Here is a 13,548-nt window from a genome sequence, read left to right as displayed (position 1 = left end):
GAAAAAAAGAAAGGCATGGAATATGATATTCCAGAAAGCATGGGAACTAGGTCTATAACCAAGAATCAACTACCCAGCAAAACTGACTATATTCTTACAAGGGAAAGTATGGTCATTCAACAAAACAGAAGAATTTCAAGAATTCATAAAGACCAGACCTGAACAGAAAATTTGATGTCCAAGCACAGAACTCAAGAGGATCAGCAAAAGGCAATTAAAAAAGAAAAACAAAAAAAAGATTTTTTAAGAAAAAACTCAATAAGTTAAAATGATATGTATCCCTATAAGAAAAGAGGTCATTGGTAACTCTTAAAAACTGTTGTTATTACCTGGGCAGCAAAAAGAAGTACACTTAGAGGGAAGAGTGACAAACTGTATAGGATGAAAGGACAAGACATAGATATATAGATATATGCATGCAAAAATACATACACATGAGTATGCATATATATATATACACACACATATATATAACTAGAGCTTAAAAATAGGTTAATATTAAAAGAAATGGGAAAAGAAACAAACGGGAGTAAATTTATATGTCATAAAGAAGCTCATGGTGGGAGGGGGGAGAACATCAATACACTGGAAGGGTAAAGAGGTCGGAGACAAGAAATACTCAACTTTTAAGTGCTTTGAAATTGACTCAAAGAGAGAAAAACAATCCAATGCATTGGGGGCAGAGAATAGATTTGCACCCTACAGGGGAGTAGAAGGGTAACAAACGGTCTTGTGGGGAGAGAAGCAGTACAAGAGAGGGAGGGGGTCGGGGATTAATTTTAGAAAGGCTACAGGGAAAATAAGGGGGGGGTTAAAAGGGAGGGGGTAGAAAGGGAAGTAAAATAAGGGTGGGAACAAGGGGGACTGTTTAAAAGCAAACATTGGTGTAGAAGGAAATAGTGAAAGAAGAAAAGGCAGGAACAGGAGCAGAAATCAAAATGCTACGAAATACATAGCTAGTAAGCATAACTCTGAATGTGAATGGAATGAACTCACCCATAAAACACAATTGAATAGCAGAGTGGATTAGAATCCAAAACCCTACCATATGCTGTCTACAAGAAATACACACGAGGAAGGTAGATACACATAGGATGAAAGTAAGAGGGTGGAGTCAAATCTATTGGGTATCAACTGACAAAAAGAAGGCAGGAGTCACAATCATGATATCCAACAAAGCCAAAGTAAAAATAAATCTAGTTAAAAGAGATAGGGAAGGTAATTATATCCTGATAAAAGGCAGTATAGACAGTGAGGAAATATCTATACTAATAATAAAGTGGAGGAATTCCATGGAGACTAGAACAACCTCCAGGAAGTGATGCAGAGCGAGAGGAGCAGAACCAGGAAAACATTGTACACAGAGACAGATACACTGTGGTACAATCGAAGGTAATGGACTTCTCCATTAGTGTCAATGCAGTGTCCCTGAACAATATGCAGGGATCTAAAAAACACTATCCACAAGCAGAGGATAAACTGTGGGAGTAAAAACACCAATGAAAAGCAACTGCTTGACTACAGGGGTGGAGGGGATATGACTGAGGAGAGACTCTAAATGAACACTCTGATGCAAATACCAACAACATGGAAATGGGTTTGAATCAAGAACACATGCGATACCCAGTGGAATCGCGCGTTGGCTATGGGGGGGGGGGGGAGAAGGGGAGGAGGAGAAAATGATCTTTGTTTCCAATAAATAATGTTTGGAAATGACCAATAAAATAATGTAAAAAAAAAGAATCTCTAATTACTTACCTAATTAACAAATAACTTATTACAATATCAAAAACTTGACAATGTCTACACTTAGGAAAGTTATATTCTACTGATAAGAGACATGGCATATACATAACAAAGTAAGGTGTAATGCCGTAAAAAGGGGGCGGGGTCCAAAGTACTCTGGGAAAGGGGAGGGAAGGGAAGGAGAGGGAGGGAGGGAAGGAGGGAAGGAGGGCAGGAGGGAAGGAAGGAAGGAAGGAAGGAAGGAAGGAAGGAAGGAAGGAAGGAAGGAAGGAAGGAAGGAAGGAAGGAAGGAAGGAAGGAAGGAAGGAAGGAAGGAAGGAAGGAAGGAAGGAAGGAAGGAAGGAAGGAAGGAAGGAAGGCAGGCAGGCAGGCAGGCAGGCAGGCAGGCAGGCAGGCAGGCAGGCAGGCAGGCAGGCAGGCAGGCAGGCAGGAAGGAAGGAAGGAAGGAAGGAAGGAAGGAAGGAAGGAAGGAAGGAAGGAAGGAAGGAAGGAAGGAAGGAAGGAAGGACTCTTTCATTTGGGCAGAAGGGCAATGCAGAAACATTATGTGTCACTCAAAGTCATAATGTTAATATATGGAATTCTGGTCCCTGTTTTGGAACTCTAATTTCAAACCTGGTCTTCTTTTCACTATCTCCTAAAAGAGCCCCTAAAAAAGTGCTTAAGTATTCAGAGAATTAGTTATGAAAAGGAAGGAATTTGAAAGTGGGAAGCAAATTATGATCTCGTGCAGTTAGACCCTAAGCCATACAATACCATTAACTGTAATAAAATGCAGTTTTAATTTAATATTGAAAGGATCATACAGTACATTTACTTGCTGAATTACTTGATTTAAAAAGGTTAAATGGTAATATTAGAACTAATAATATCAATCAGAGCAAGCCTAGATCTGTGATCTTATTGGTATAGAGATCTTAAATGGTAACTCTAGCCCTTAATTCAAGCTTCCACCTTCTTTGCAATCTATAGTCTTACAGCTTCCTAGATACCAAGAGGTTAAATGACTTGTCCATGATTACAGTCAGTATGTGTTAGAAGTCACACCTGAACTCAGGTGTTCTTGGTTTCAAAGCTATTCTCTATCCATTACACTACACTACCTTAATGTGAAGATTTATTTGTTTAAATTATATGGCAAAGTGGATGCTGTTCTCTATACTTCTATTCTCTATACCTTACTTCTATTGCCCAAAATTTGGAACAGACAAAATGGCACTGCTTCGATTTTGTGTACATCCAAGTTACTTTTTAATTTTGGATAATAAGCTAAAGAATGTACTGAATACAAACTTGAAGTACAAATATTTTTGCCAGTTTCAAAGATGTCTAGTAAATCAGATAGAATAGTGCTCTCTCTATCCACTAAGCCAACTGGCTGTCCCAAATAGTGCTTTCTTTATACTGTGCAATTATAGTAAAATGCCTCATAAAAATTTGCTTACTACTAACAAGAAAAGTTTGGGGTTACTGTAAAAGTAATCAGTTACAGAGTTCATCTTTAGACATATTGCCTTGCCCAGGGTATTCAAGTATGATACCTTTGCCAAAATATAAAATTAAGCTGCTCTTTTCTAGTAATTCAAGAGAAGTTCACCTCAATGAAACAAACCTTAATACAGAAAATTTAATTACTTAATAAATGGTCCATCATTAAGTAAACCCACAAATTTTAGTGGAATGATAGCTAATAATCAGACTTTTAAGAGTGGCTTGTAGGGAGCACCATTTCTACACAATCCATGTTTAACTGAATTAATATCGTATCCCAAGTAATTTGCCAGGAATTAAAGGGAAGTCCTTCTCAATCACTTCTAAAATAACAAATAGTAAAACTTCACTAAATAAGATAATTCACTAAAGGCCTACACTGCATAATAATACATGAAATATAAAATTCCCTTAACATACAAGAATAGCAGAACCCAGATGCTGAAGACATTGAAAGATTTTTCAATTTTTTGAATACTTGGTTTAAAAAGCTACTAATTTTAAACTGGATTCCCATTATACCCAAGATGCTGAAAATATGCAGAGAGAGAAAATTTTAACTTTTTTCATTCAGTGAGGACCCCATGTAGTGTCTTTATTTTTTGCAAATTCCAAATAAGTACAATCTGAATTTGTGAAGTTCCACTGGATTAGAATAGTTTTATGACACACAAAAGGTTTCATGTTACTCTAAAGTAACAATTTTATAATAATATAATCTTCTGATAAAAGAGTCTGCTACCTGGGGTTTGCTAAATGAAAGGAAACCAATCACTAAAATAATTCATTCATGGCTACCTCCTCCAAAAGTCCACAAAGAATGAGTTCTCAGTCTACTTACTAGGTATAACTTCCTAATAATTCCACATTTTGTATAAGTAAGCAAAAAAAGCATTTCATTTCCCATTTACTCCAAATTCTTACAATAATAATCAATTTTAAAAAGTGAAAAATCTCACAAATTTAGAACACCAACCTTTATGTATGCACTTGGATAAATCTTATGAACAGCATCTCCTGGTGCTCGCCCAGCCTCTCTGTCTAAGTAGTAACTCTGCACAAACACTGCATGATCACTGAGGCACCTTACCCAAACATCGCCTTCACCTTTACATTCCAACTGCACACCCTTGCCTATGTGCAACCTTAAAAGAGGGAAAAGAAAATTAAATTCCAATATTTTTGTATATTTTCACCAAAATATTTTGTAATAATTTAATTAATGCTTCTTTTGTCTTACCCCACACCACTTAAACCACTAAATTAAATTACAGAAACCCAAATTACTTATCCACTCAAAGAAAGAACTAAAATAATAACTAGAAATATTTAAAATATTTAAATGTTATTTCCCTGATATGTTATACCTACCTTTCTACATGAAAACTCATATAATCTAAGTAGGAATGTATGCCTTGGAAAAAAACAAGACCAAATTTTACTCTGCCCCATGAAGTCACATTAATTTTTGCCATGTTAAAATGTACCTTGCTCTCTCAATTGCTTCAGTTCTATGAACGTTGGAGAGTTGACCCAAGCAAAAGCGGTCTCCTCCAGATGGGTCCACATATCCATCGACAGTAACAATTGGGCAGCTTGAAGGAACTTTAAATGTCTCTCCTACCTGAACATCCATTTCAAAGTAAGCAATTGAACACCAATATTCAGGAGCTGTAGGAGAAAGCAAATAGAAGAAAACAACTGTAAGCATGAAAGCAAGGGACATTGGAATGTCTTCCATATCCATGAAATAATCATTGCTAAAACTGCTCAGTTACACCCTCTGGCCTCAAAAATAGCAAGGCATATTCTTCTATCCAACATATACCTGGAGCAATGAAATTTATAATCAGAGAACTGGAAACTGGATCCTAACAATGTTGTTTGTGGGCTATATGATCTTAGTTAAGTCACACAGTTTCTCTATGCCATGCTGTCTTGTTTATGGTGATTTAACTACAAAGAACTAGGTCCTCTCAGGCTCTGGCCTGAGTTAATTTTTTTTAATTTTATTACCCAAGTATTACATTTTTTTCCAAGATAAGGACTCTCCCCTTAACATCTCACCTGCCTAATTTGGTCTACTGATTTTCATATAACGTTTGTGTCCCTTTTGCATCCCAATTATTATACTCCTAGAGATGCACTCAAGTTTGAAAGTGTTCTCCTTAAATTAATGTGATGCATATAAGTGATCATATTTAAGATTGATCTAACTAGAGAAGACAGAATTACTACTATTTTTGTTCTTGACTTGCTGCTGTACAGTTATTTCATTCATGTTCAATTCTATGTGACCCCATTTGGGGTCTTCTTGTCAAAGATACTGGAATGATTTGCTGTTTCCTTCTCCAGCTCATGACAAATAAGGTTAACTAACTTCCTGAAGGTCAAATAGCTAAGTAAGATTTTAACTTGGGGAAAATGAGTTTTCTTGACTTCTAGTCTAGCACCCTATCCACTGCACCACCTAGCTGCTGTTCTTGGATATCATCTTCTGTTAACCTGTAACAGTTTTTTTAATAGTGAAATCACACTACTGGCTTATATACCATGCTTAAAAATACACCCCTAAAGCCTCAGATGAACTTTTAAATCAGGTTCTCCTTGTCTGTCACTCATGAAGTTTATCTCCCCCCCCTCCCCCCGCGCCTGAATTGTTTTGTTTGTTTTTTTTTTTGCAGGCAGGAGTAAATTTAATTGTTGATGAAACAGAGTAGCCATTTCTCAGGAAAATGTGATCCTATAAGGCTAAATCTAATCACAACTTCAAAAATGGATTGAAATGCTGTAGTATTGAATGTTGTTTGAAATAAGGTCTTAGAACCTGTATCCTCTAAAATATTAATAGCAGCTCTCTTTGTGGTAGCAAAAAAACTGGAAATTGAGGAGATTCCCATCAATTGAGGAATGGTTAAACAGGTTCAGACTGCTTCCTTTTAGACGGTCATGTGGTGAGTGATAAGACTGACTCCGCTTTCCCTTGGCTTTCTGGAGAGGCTCCTGCCTGGCATGGTGCAGTTTCATATTCATATTCATATTCATTCTCTCTCTCTTTCTTTCTCTCTCTCTCTCCCCCCCCTTCTTCCTTCTATTGTAATTAAACCACCATAAAATCTCAAACTGACTTGAGCATTTCATTGAGATTGAATTTTAATCCCTGGTGACCACTAATTTAATATATTCAGTCAACAACACTAAATTTACCCTTAACAGTCTGTTAACAGATTGTGATGGAATTCTATTACATTGTAAGAAATGATGAGCAGGTTAATTTAAAAAAATGGAAAGATCTAGAAATTGTGAAAAGTGAAATGAGTAGAGCCAAGAACTATAGCTATAGAAATAATGTTTGAAGAAAAACTTGTGAATGTCCAACTCAGAGAAAGAATTGATAAAAAGAAATATCAAAGACCTTGTTTTATATATGTGTGTGTATATATGTATATGTATGTGTATATATCTATTTTTTTTTTGTCAAATGATGCCTTTTCTAGTATGGTAAGGGGAACTTGGGACTTTTAATGTAACCAACAAACTAATTAATAAATATTTTTTAAAAGAAAAAAGATAAATAGGTCTTAGCAATTCATTTGTTTTATAAAGCTTTACATACAATTTGTCAGGATTTGCAGCATGGGTGATAATTCATTTCAATCTGCATATCTACCATGTGGAAAGTACTGAGAATACAAGGAAGAAAATGAAACAGTGCCTGCCCTAAAGGAATTTACACTCTACAGAGAAAATGCAACCTGAAAAAAAATTAATAAATATAAAGCATACACAAATAATACACAATAATTTCAAGAATGTTCTAACAACTGAAGGACAATAAGGAGAAAACTTAAGTGGCACCCGAGATAAGCCTTGAAGAAAGCTAATAATTTTAAGAGGAAGAAGGGAAGGGAATACATTTTAGGGGAATTTGCCCAGAAGATATTTGAGTTAAAACTTGAAAAATGAGGAAGACAAGAGGTTAAGAGAGAGTATTCAAATGATGGTCAGCCAATGAAAAAGCAGAAAGCAGGAAGATGGGAGTATCATTTACAAAAACTGCAAGGAAGCTAGGGTATGCTAGATTATAGAGATAGAGAGATAAAACATACATAAGTGTGTATGTGAAGGTGCATCTACTACCCCAGAACTGAAGAGAGGGTCAGAACAGAGACCAGGATCATAGAACCACAATTTACCACTTTAGTATCCCAGAGAATAAGACTGCTGGAAAAGACAGGGCGCCAAGAACCTATTATTGACCAGGATTGTTGGTTGTCCCACTGCAGTCCTAAAAAAAAAAGAGCTCTCTACTAGCAAACCCATCTCCATTCCTTCAATGAATAACAATAATGCAGTATAAAGCAGAGATAACAGAAGTCTAAGGAAGAAAAAATACAACCAAGGTTATGAAATCTTTCCCAGTCTCTCTGGAAAAACTATGGGTTAAGAGATTCCAAGCTAAAATTCCAGAAGAAAATAATTATACAATTGCTAAAGAAGAAAATTTAGATCTCTTGAAAAAAAAATCAGGGAGCAGAACAAACAGCTTATAACAGAAGATGGAAATTTTCATCCAAGTAGAGAGGACAACCTGAAAAATAGAAAGAAAAGAAAACTAAAAAAATTTAATAAGAGAAAATATTACAACAAAGTCAGACAGAAAAATTTTGAATATATGAATTATCTCTCAAAAACTGTCCTGAAAAAGAAAAGGAGAAAAATTTTAAATCATTGATTGGGTTCCCTGGGAACTATGACAAAATAAAAAACTCTGGATACCATAAAAGAAACCTGTCCAGAACAACAAAGCAAATCCACCACTTGAAAGAAACTCCAAGTTTAAACAAAATCAAATATACTATAGTCAAATCCCAGAGTTTCCAAGTCAATGGGGAAAAAAATACAAGCAGTCACAAAGATCAAGAACCAAGGAACTATATAATAAAGATAACAAGATAATACAGTCTATATGAAAAGCTTGGAATAAGATACACATAAATGAAAAGAAAAAATCCTACAACCTAGACTAAAATTATTCTTCAATTGTAATCCTACAGGGAAAAAAATACATTTCTTAAAAAATGATGATTTTGAAGCACTTGTTGGGGGGGGGGGGGGCTACTAAGTAAAAACTGCAAATTCAGGAAATAAGAGAAACCTAAAAAAGAAAGCAATTTTGAGAGCTAAAAAGTAATAAATTTTCACATCCTAATAAAAAGAGGAAGGAGTATTTATCCCTTCATAATATTACTTTCTTCAAGGATCAGAGGGAACAAAAGCAAAAAAGTCTGGTTTTGTTTTATATTTTTAACTTAATTTGCTTTTTTTTTTAAAACCCTTACCTTCTGTCTTAGAATCAATACTGTATATTGGTTCCAAGGCAGAAGAGTGGTAAGGGCTAGGCAATGGGGGTTGACTTGCCCAGGATCACACAGCTAGGAAGTGTGTGAGGCCAGATTTGAACCTAGGACTTCCTGTCTCTAGGCTTGCCTCTCCAATCCACTGAGCCACCCAGCTGCCCCCTAATTTGACTTTAAGAAAAGAAAAAGGGAGGAGAAAGGAATATACATGGGAAGAATTGAGAATTAAGAGAGACAAATTAAGCATGATAGAAAGAAGTGGTAATCTCATGAACTTTATTATTTATTGGGCAAAATCAGGAATAAATGGGAATGGGGTATGTATATGGTAGAACCATGGATTTGAACAGCTATAGAGAAGAGATAAGTTTAATACTGGATAAGAATTGGGAGAGGCACAATTAAAAGCAAAATAAATCAATAAATATTAAGTGCCTACTATGTTTCAAGTACTGTGCTAACACTGGGGATACAAAAAGAGAAAATAGATAGTCCCTGTTCATAAGGAGCTCACAAACTAATATAGGAAACAACATGAAAACCAATATTTTCAAAGAAGCTATATAGAGGATTAAGAGGAAATATTTAACAGATGGAAGACAAAGTCAAGACTCAATGACCTAAAGAGGGGAAAGAGGATTGGGATTAAATGGTCCATACTATAGATTATTAGTATTGAGTTCATTTCTTTTTTTCCTTCACCTTTGCTTTTCTTGAAAGAGATGAGTTGAAGAGAAGACATAAGATATGCTTTTGTTTATAACACAGATCTAGAGTTTTAAGGAATCTCAAAAGCTATCTAATCCAACTCCTTTATTCTAGAGATAAGGAAACTGATATCCAGAGGTTAAATGACTTCCAAAAAGACCATCTAGGTAGATTCAGAGGCACCCTTTTAACACAGGTCTAGCATTAAGTCAATAAAGATCTATTAAGCACCTACTAGGTGCCTGGCATAGCATTAACTGCCAGGGATACAAAGGCAAAAATAGTTCATAGTCTCTAGAAGTTCACAATATAAAGGGGGTGACAATATGAAAACAACTATGTACAAGCAAAACATATACAGGATAAATTAGAAGTAATGCACCAGAATTCAATGAGATTGGGGATAAAGCAGGATTTTTTTTTTAATGCAAAACCTTACCTTCTAAGGCAGAAGAGTAGTAAGAACTAGGCAATGGGGGTTAAGTGACTTGCCCAAGGCCTCATAGTTAGGAAGGGTCTGTGGTTGGAATTGAACCCAAGACTTCCTATCTCCAGACTTGGCTCTCTATCCAATGAGCCACCTAGATGTCCCTGCAAGTAGCATATTAAATGAAATTTGAAGGAAGTCAGGAAATGAAGATAAAGGAGAAAATTCCAGGACAGTCTAATGAAAATACAAAGAGTTAAGAGATGGAGGGCCTTGTTTGAGAAACAGCATAGATGCCAGGGACAATGGATCATATGGAAGGGAGTAAAGTAAGAATATTGTAAAGCTAAGAAGATGCTAAGTTGTGAAGGAATCTGAACATCAAAGGAGCCTGATAAATGCATGAAGGATAGACTAAAGCTAGGAGAAACTTTGAAGCAAGAAGAGTATGAGTCTAGGATTAAAGTGATACGGGCCTGCACTGGGATGATGGCAATATCATAGGAGAGAAAGGGGCATAAACAAGAGATGCTGCAATGGTAGAAGAGGAAACATTAAATATGGAATCAGAGGGGAGAAGAAAGTATCAAAAAATAGGTAACAGTCTAGGTCAGTGATGGCAAATCTTTTAGAGAACCAGGTGATATGAGAAATGTCCTCGGGCATGCATGGAGAAGGAAAAGGGAACAGCCTGGTCCCCTCTGGCTTTCTAGTAACAAACACTGATGAACTCTATGCTGGGGCAACAGCATGCATATCCACAGAGAGGGCTCTGAGTGCCCCTGTCACATGTGCCATAGGTTTACCACCACAGGTATAGGTTGTAAACCTGGGTGATTCTGAGGATGGCATTGGCATCAACAGTAAGTAATAACAGTTCAGAAAGCTAAAAGATTTTATTTTAATCATGTTGAGTCTGACATGTCTATAGGACATCCAGTTTGAAAGAGAGTAGGGTTGGATGAACAGATCTAAAAATCATATGCACAGAGATTAACTGAATTTATGAGAGTTGGTGAAAAAATAAAGAGGGCTCAGAACAGAGCTTTGGGGTGTACTCATGGTTAGCTGTCACAACTTAGATGAAGAACCATCAAAGAATAAGAAAATGTACAGAGATTGTACGAGATTGTAAAAATTGTAAGAGAACCAAGGAAGAACAATGTTGCAAAAATCTAGAGAAAATATAACAAGAAGAAGGTAATCAGCAGTGTGAAAGGCTATAGAGGTCAAGAAGGATAAGAACTGAAAAAAATCACTAGCCATTAACTGCATTAGCAATTAGCCAACTGTTGGTAGCCTTTTCACTGAATTATTGAAGCTATTCTAGAGGGGAAAAAAGTAGACCCAAACCATAAAAACTGTAAATGCTAATGGAATGAACTTGCTCATAGAACAGAAGAGTGGTAGAATGGAACAGAAAGGAAAAGCCAATAAAATGTTATTTATAAGAAAATGTAAAATAAATATTTACAAAGTTAAAATAAGGAGATGTTAGAATAGTATCTAGTAATTCTTTGCTAATCTAAAAAGGCTGCAGTGGCAACCATGATCTCAGAAAAGCATATTTGAACAGATATATTTATAAGAATTAAACAAGGATGCTACATATCATAATAATAAAGGTAACATAAAGAAACAATATCCATAGTAAATATATATGCATTGAATGGCACAGCACCTTTGTACTTAAAGGAAACATTACATACACTATGGAAGAAATAGGCAGGAAAAAAAAACCCACCTGTTGGTGACCTCAATGTGCCGCTTTCAGACCTGGAGAAATCTAAGAGAAGGATAAACAAGAAGAATGGGAAGGACCTAAATAAAATATTAAAGGAATTGGATATGATAGACTTTTGATGATTACTGAATGGGAATGTAAAGAAAATACACATTTATCAGCCTTTCATAGTACCTTTCTGAAAACTGACTATATGCCACAGTATCAAGAATCCAAGAATCTGAGCACATAACAGAAGCAAAAAATATTACCCATACTTTACAGACCACAATGAAATAAAAATCATTTGTAAAGAGACTCAGAAGAAAGAATTCAGACTTAAATATAAGCCTAAGAAATGAATGTGTCAAAAGCATAAAAGATAGGCACAATAAAAAAAATTATCAATGAAAATGAAAACAATTAAGACAACAAATCAAATCTTTTGGTGATAGTCAAAAATGTCCTTAGAAGAAAATCTCTAAATACTTTCAACAACAAGAAAGAAAAGCTTAATTGATTGAATGTGCAATTTCTTTTAAACCCTTGAAATAGACTTCCCCTGATAAAACACAAAAAAATAGAAATTCTAAAAAAATCAAGTAGAAATAAAAACTATTGAGTTAATGTTTAAAAAGAGAAAAGTTTTTGAAAATTCAAAATAGTCATTTGCCAAAAATTTAATCAAAAAGAGGAAAATTAAATTATCAAAATAAAGGAAAAGTAATTCATAATGATGAAGAAACAAAAGAAATTATAAGACTATTATACTCAATTATATCCTAATCAAACTTGGAAACTTAAATGAAATGGATGTTGACAGAAATAAAAAACAACCCAATATAAAAAAAGTTGAACAAGTCATAAATGAACTCCCAAATAGGAAAAAAAAAAAGCAAATACTTGCATATGAATTCTACAAATCATTAAAATAACAATCCCCATATCACATAAATTGCTTACAAAAATAGAGATAGAAAGTACTTTATGAAATTTCTTCTGAGACAGATAACAGTTCTGATAACTCAAAACATGGAAAGAAAGTGAAGAAAAACAAAAACTACAAATCAACAAAGTAAATGAACACTGCAGTAATATATTTTAAAATGCATTCACTATGACCATCTTGGAACCAGGGATGCTTTGCTAGTAGGAAAATTATACAGTCTTTTCCCTAAGGATTAAGTGGTCAACAGATATGACCCAGTGGTTTTCAAATGCAGAATAGGAAACTATTAATAATTATTTGAAATAACGCTCCAAATAATAGAAATGAAAATTAAAAATAACTCTTCAAGAGTCACCTATACCCATAAATGGTTGACTACTGTGTGAGAGAAGAAAGTAATGGAAAGATGTTCCCAGTAATATACTCTTGGTGGAACTTTGAAACAGTCCAATTCTTCTAAAAAAAACAATTTGGGATACAGAATAACAGGAAGAAATACAACCTAACTCCTGTACTCCCATAACCCAAACATTCTGATGAAGAATTTTTTAAAAATAATTTTTCCAGCTGATATCAGCTTTGGGGAGACTGATAAGGGGGTCTATAAACACTGGAGATGGAGTCTGGACAAGAGTATAATTGTGTACATTAACAGTATCCAGGGACTGAAAGAGGAATGAGACCAAGAATCAGAGGTAATTACTGGTAGAGTAGTATCAGGATAGGAAGAGATTCCAGAATATAAATTACTACCTGACAGCTAGTTCTGTTGCTCTGGGTCACAGAATAAGGTAGACAGGGAAGAGGAACTGCACCTGAAGTAGTGGAGAGAAGTGATTCTAGTTGTAGGTCCTTACTGTATACTTACTGAGTAAGAAACAAGTTCAGAAGCAAATAGAAACTGTGTAGATCTGATCCCAGGAATATAGTTTTCAGTTCTAGCCTCAACCTCAGGTTTTAGCCTGCAAGAGAAATTACTAGGACAAGAGTTCTAGACGAAAGGGTAGTCTCCAGTTCAGTCACTGTGAAGCTATAGAGATGCCCAGCAGAATAATAGTAGTCGAGTCTAGTGGAAGCCTCCTGAAACTGCCAATTAGGGACAAAACAATAAACCCAAACCTAAGGAACTGGCATAACTCTCATA

At 35.3% G+C, this 13,548-nt stretch overlaps 1 protein-coding gene across 8 annotated transcripts in view; it reads right to left on the bottom strand.

The window, feature by feature from the left end:
- Positions 1-13,548, bottom strand: part of SMAD4 (SMAD family member 4) — a 72,598-nt gene that overhangs the window by 18,720 nt on the left and 40,330 nt on the right. For 5 of the 8 annotated variants that reach the window (XM_056824435.1, XM_056824434.1, XM_056824440.1 and 2 more), the window contains exons 9-11: positions 11,477-11,518; positions 4,725-4,908; positions 4,214-4,382 (exon numbers count right to left, since the gene is read on the bottom strand). In XM_056824435.1, coding sequence (XP_056680413.1) covers positions 4,214-4,382; positions 4,725-4,908; positions 11,477-11,518 — 395 coding nt within the window. The remainder of the gene's footprint in view (positions 1-4,213; positions 4,383-4,724; positions 4,909-11,476; positions 11,519-13,548) is intronic. The other 3 variants (XM_056824437.1, XM_056824441.1, XM_056824436.1) reach the window with 1 other exon arrangement.

Source organism: Monodelphis domestica, chromosome 3, assembly GCF_027887165.1.
Source record: "Monodelphis domestica isolate mMonDom1 chromosome 3, mMonDom1.pri, whole genome shotgun sequence".
NCBI classification, from domain to species: Eukaryota; Metazoa; Chordata; class Mammalia; order Didelphimorphia; family Didelphidae; genus Monodelphis; species Monodelphis domestica.
This window is presented reverse-complemented; position numbering and strand designations above follow the sequence as displayed.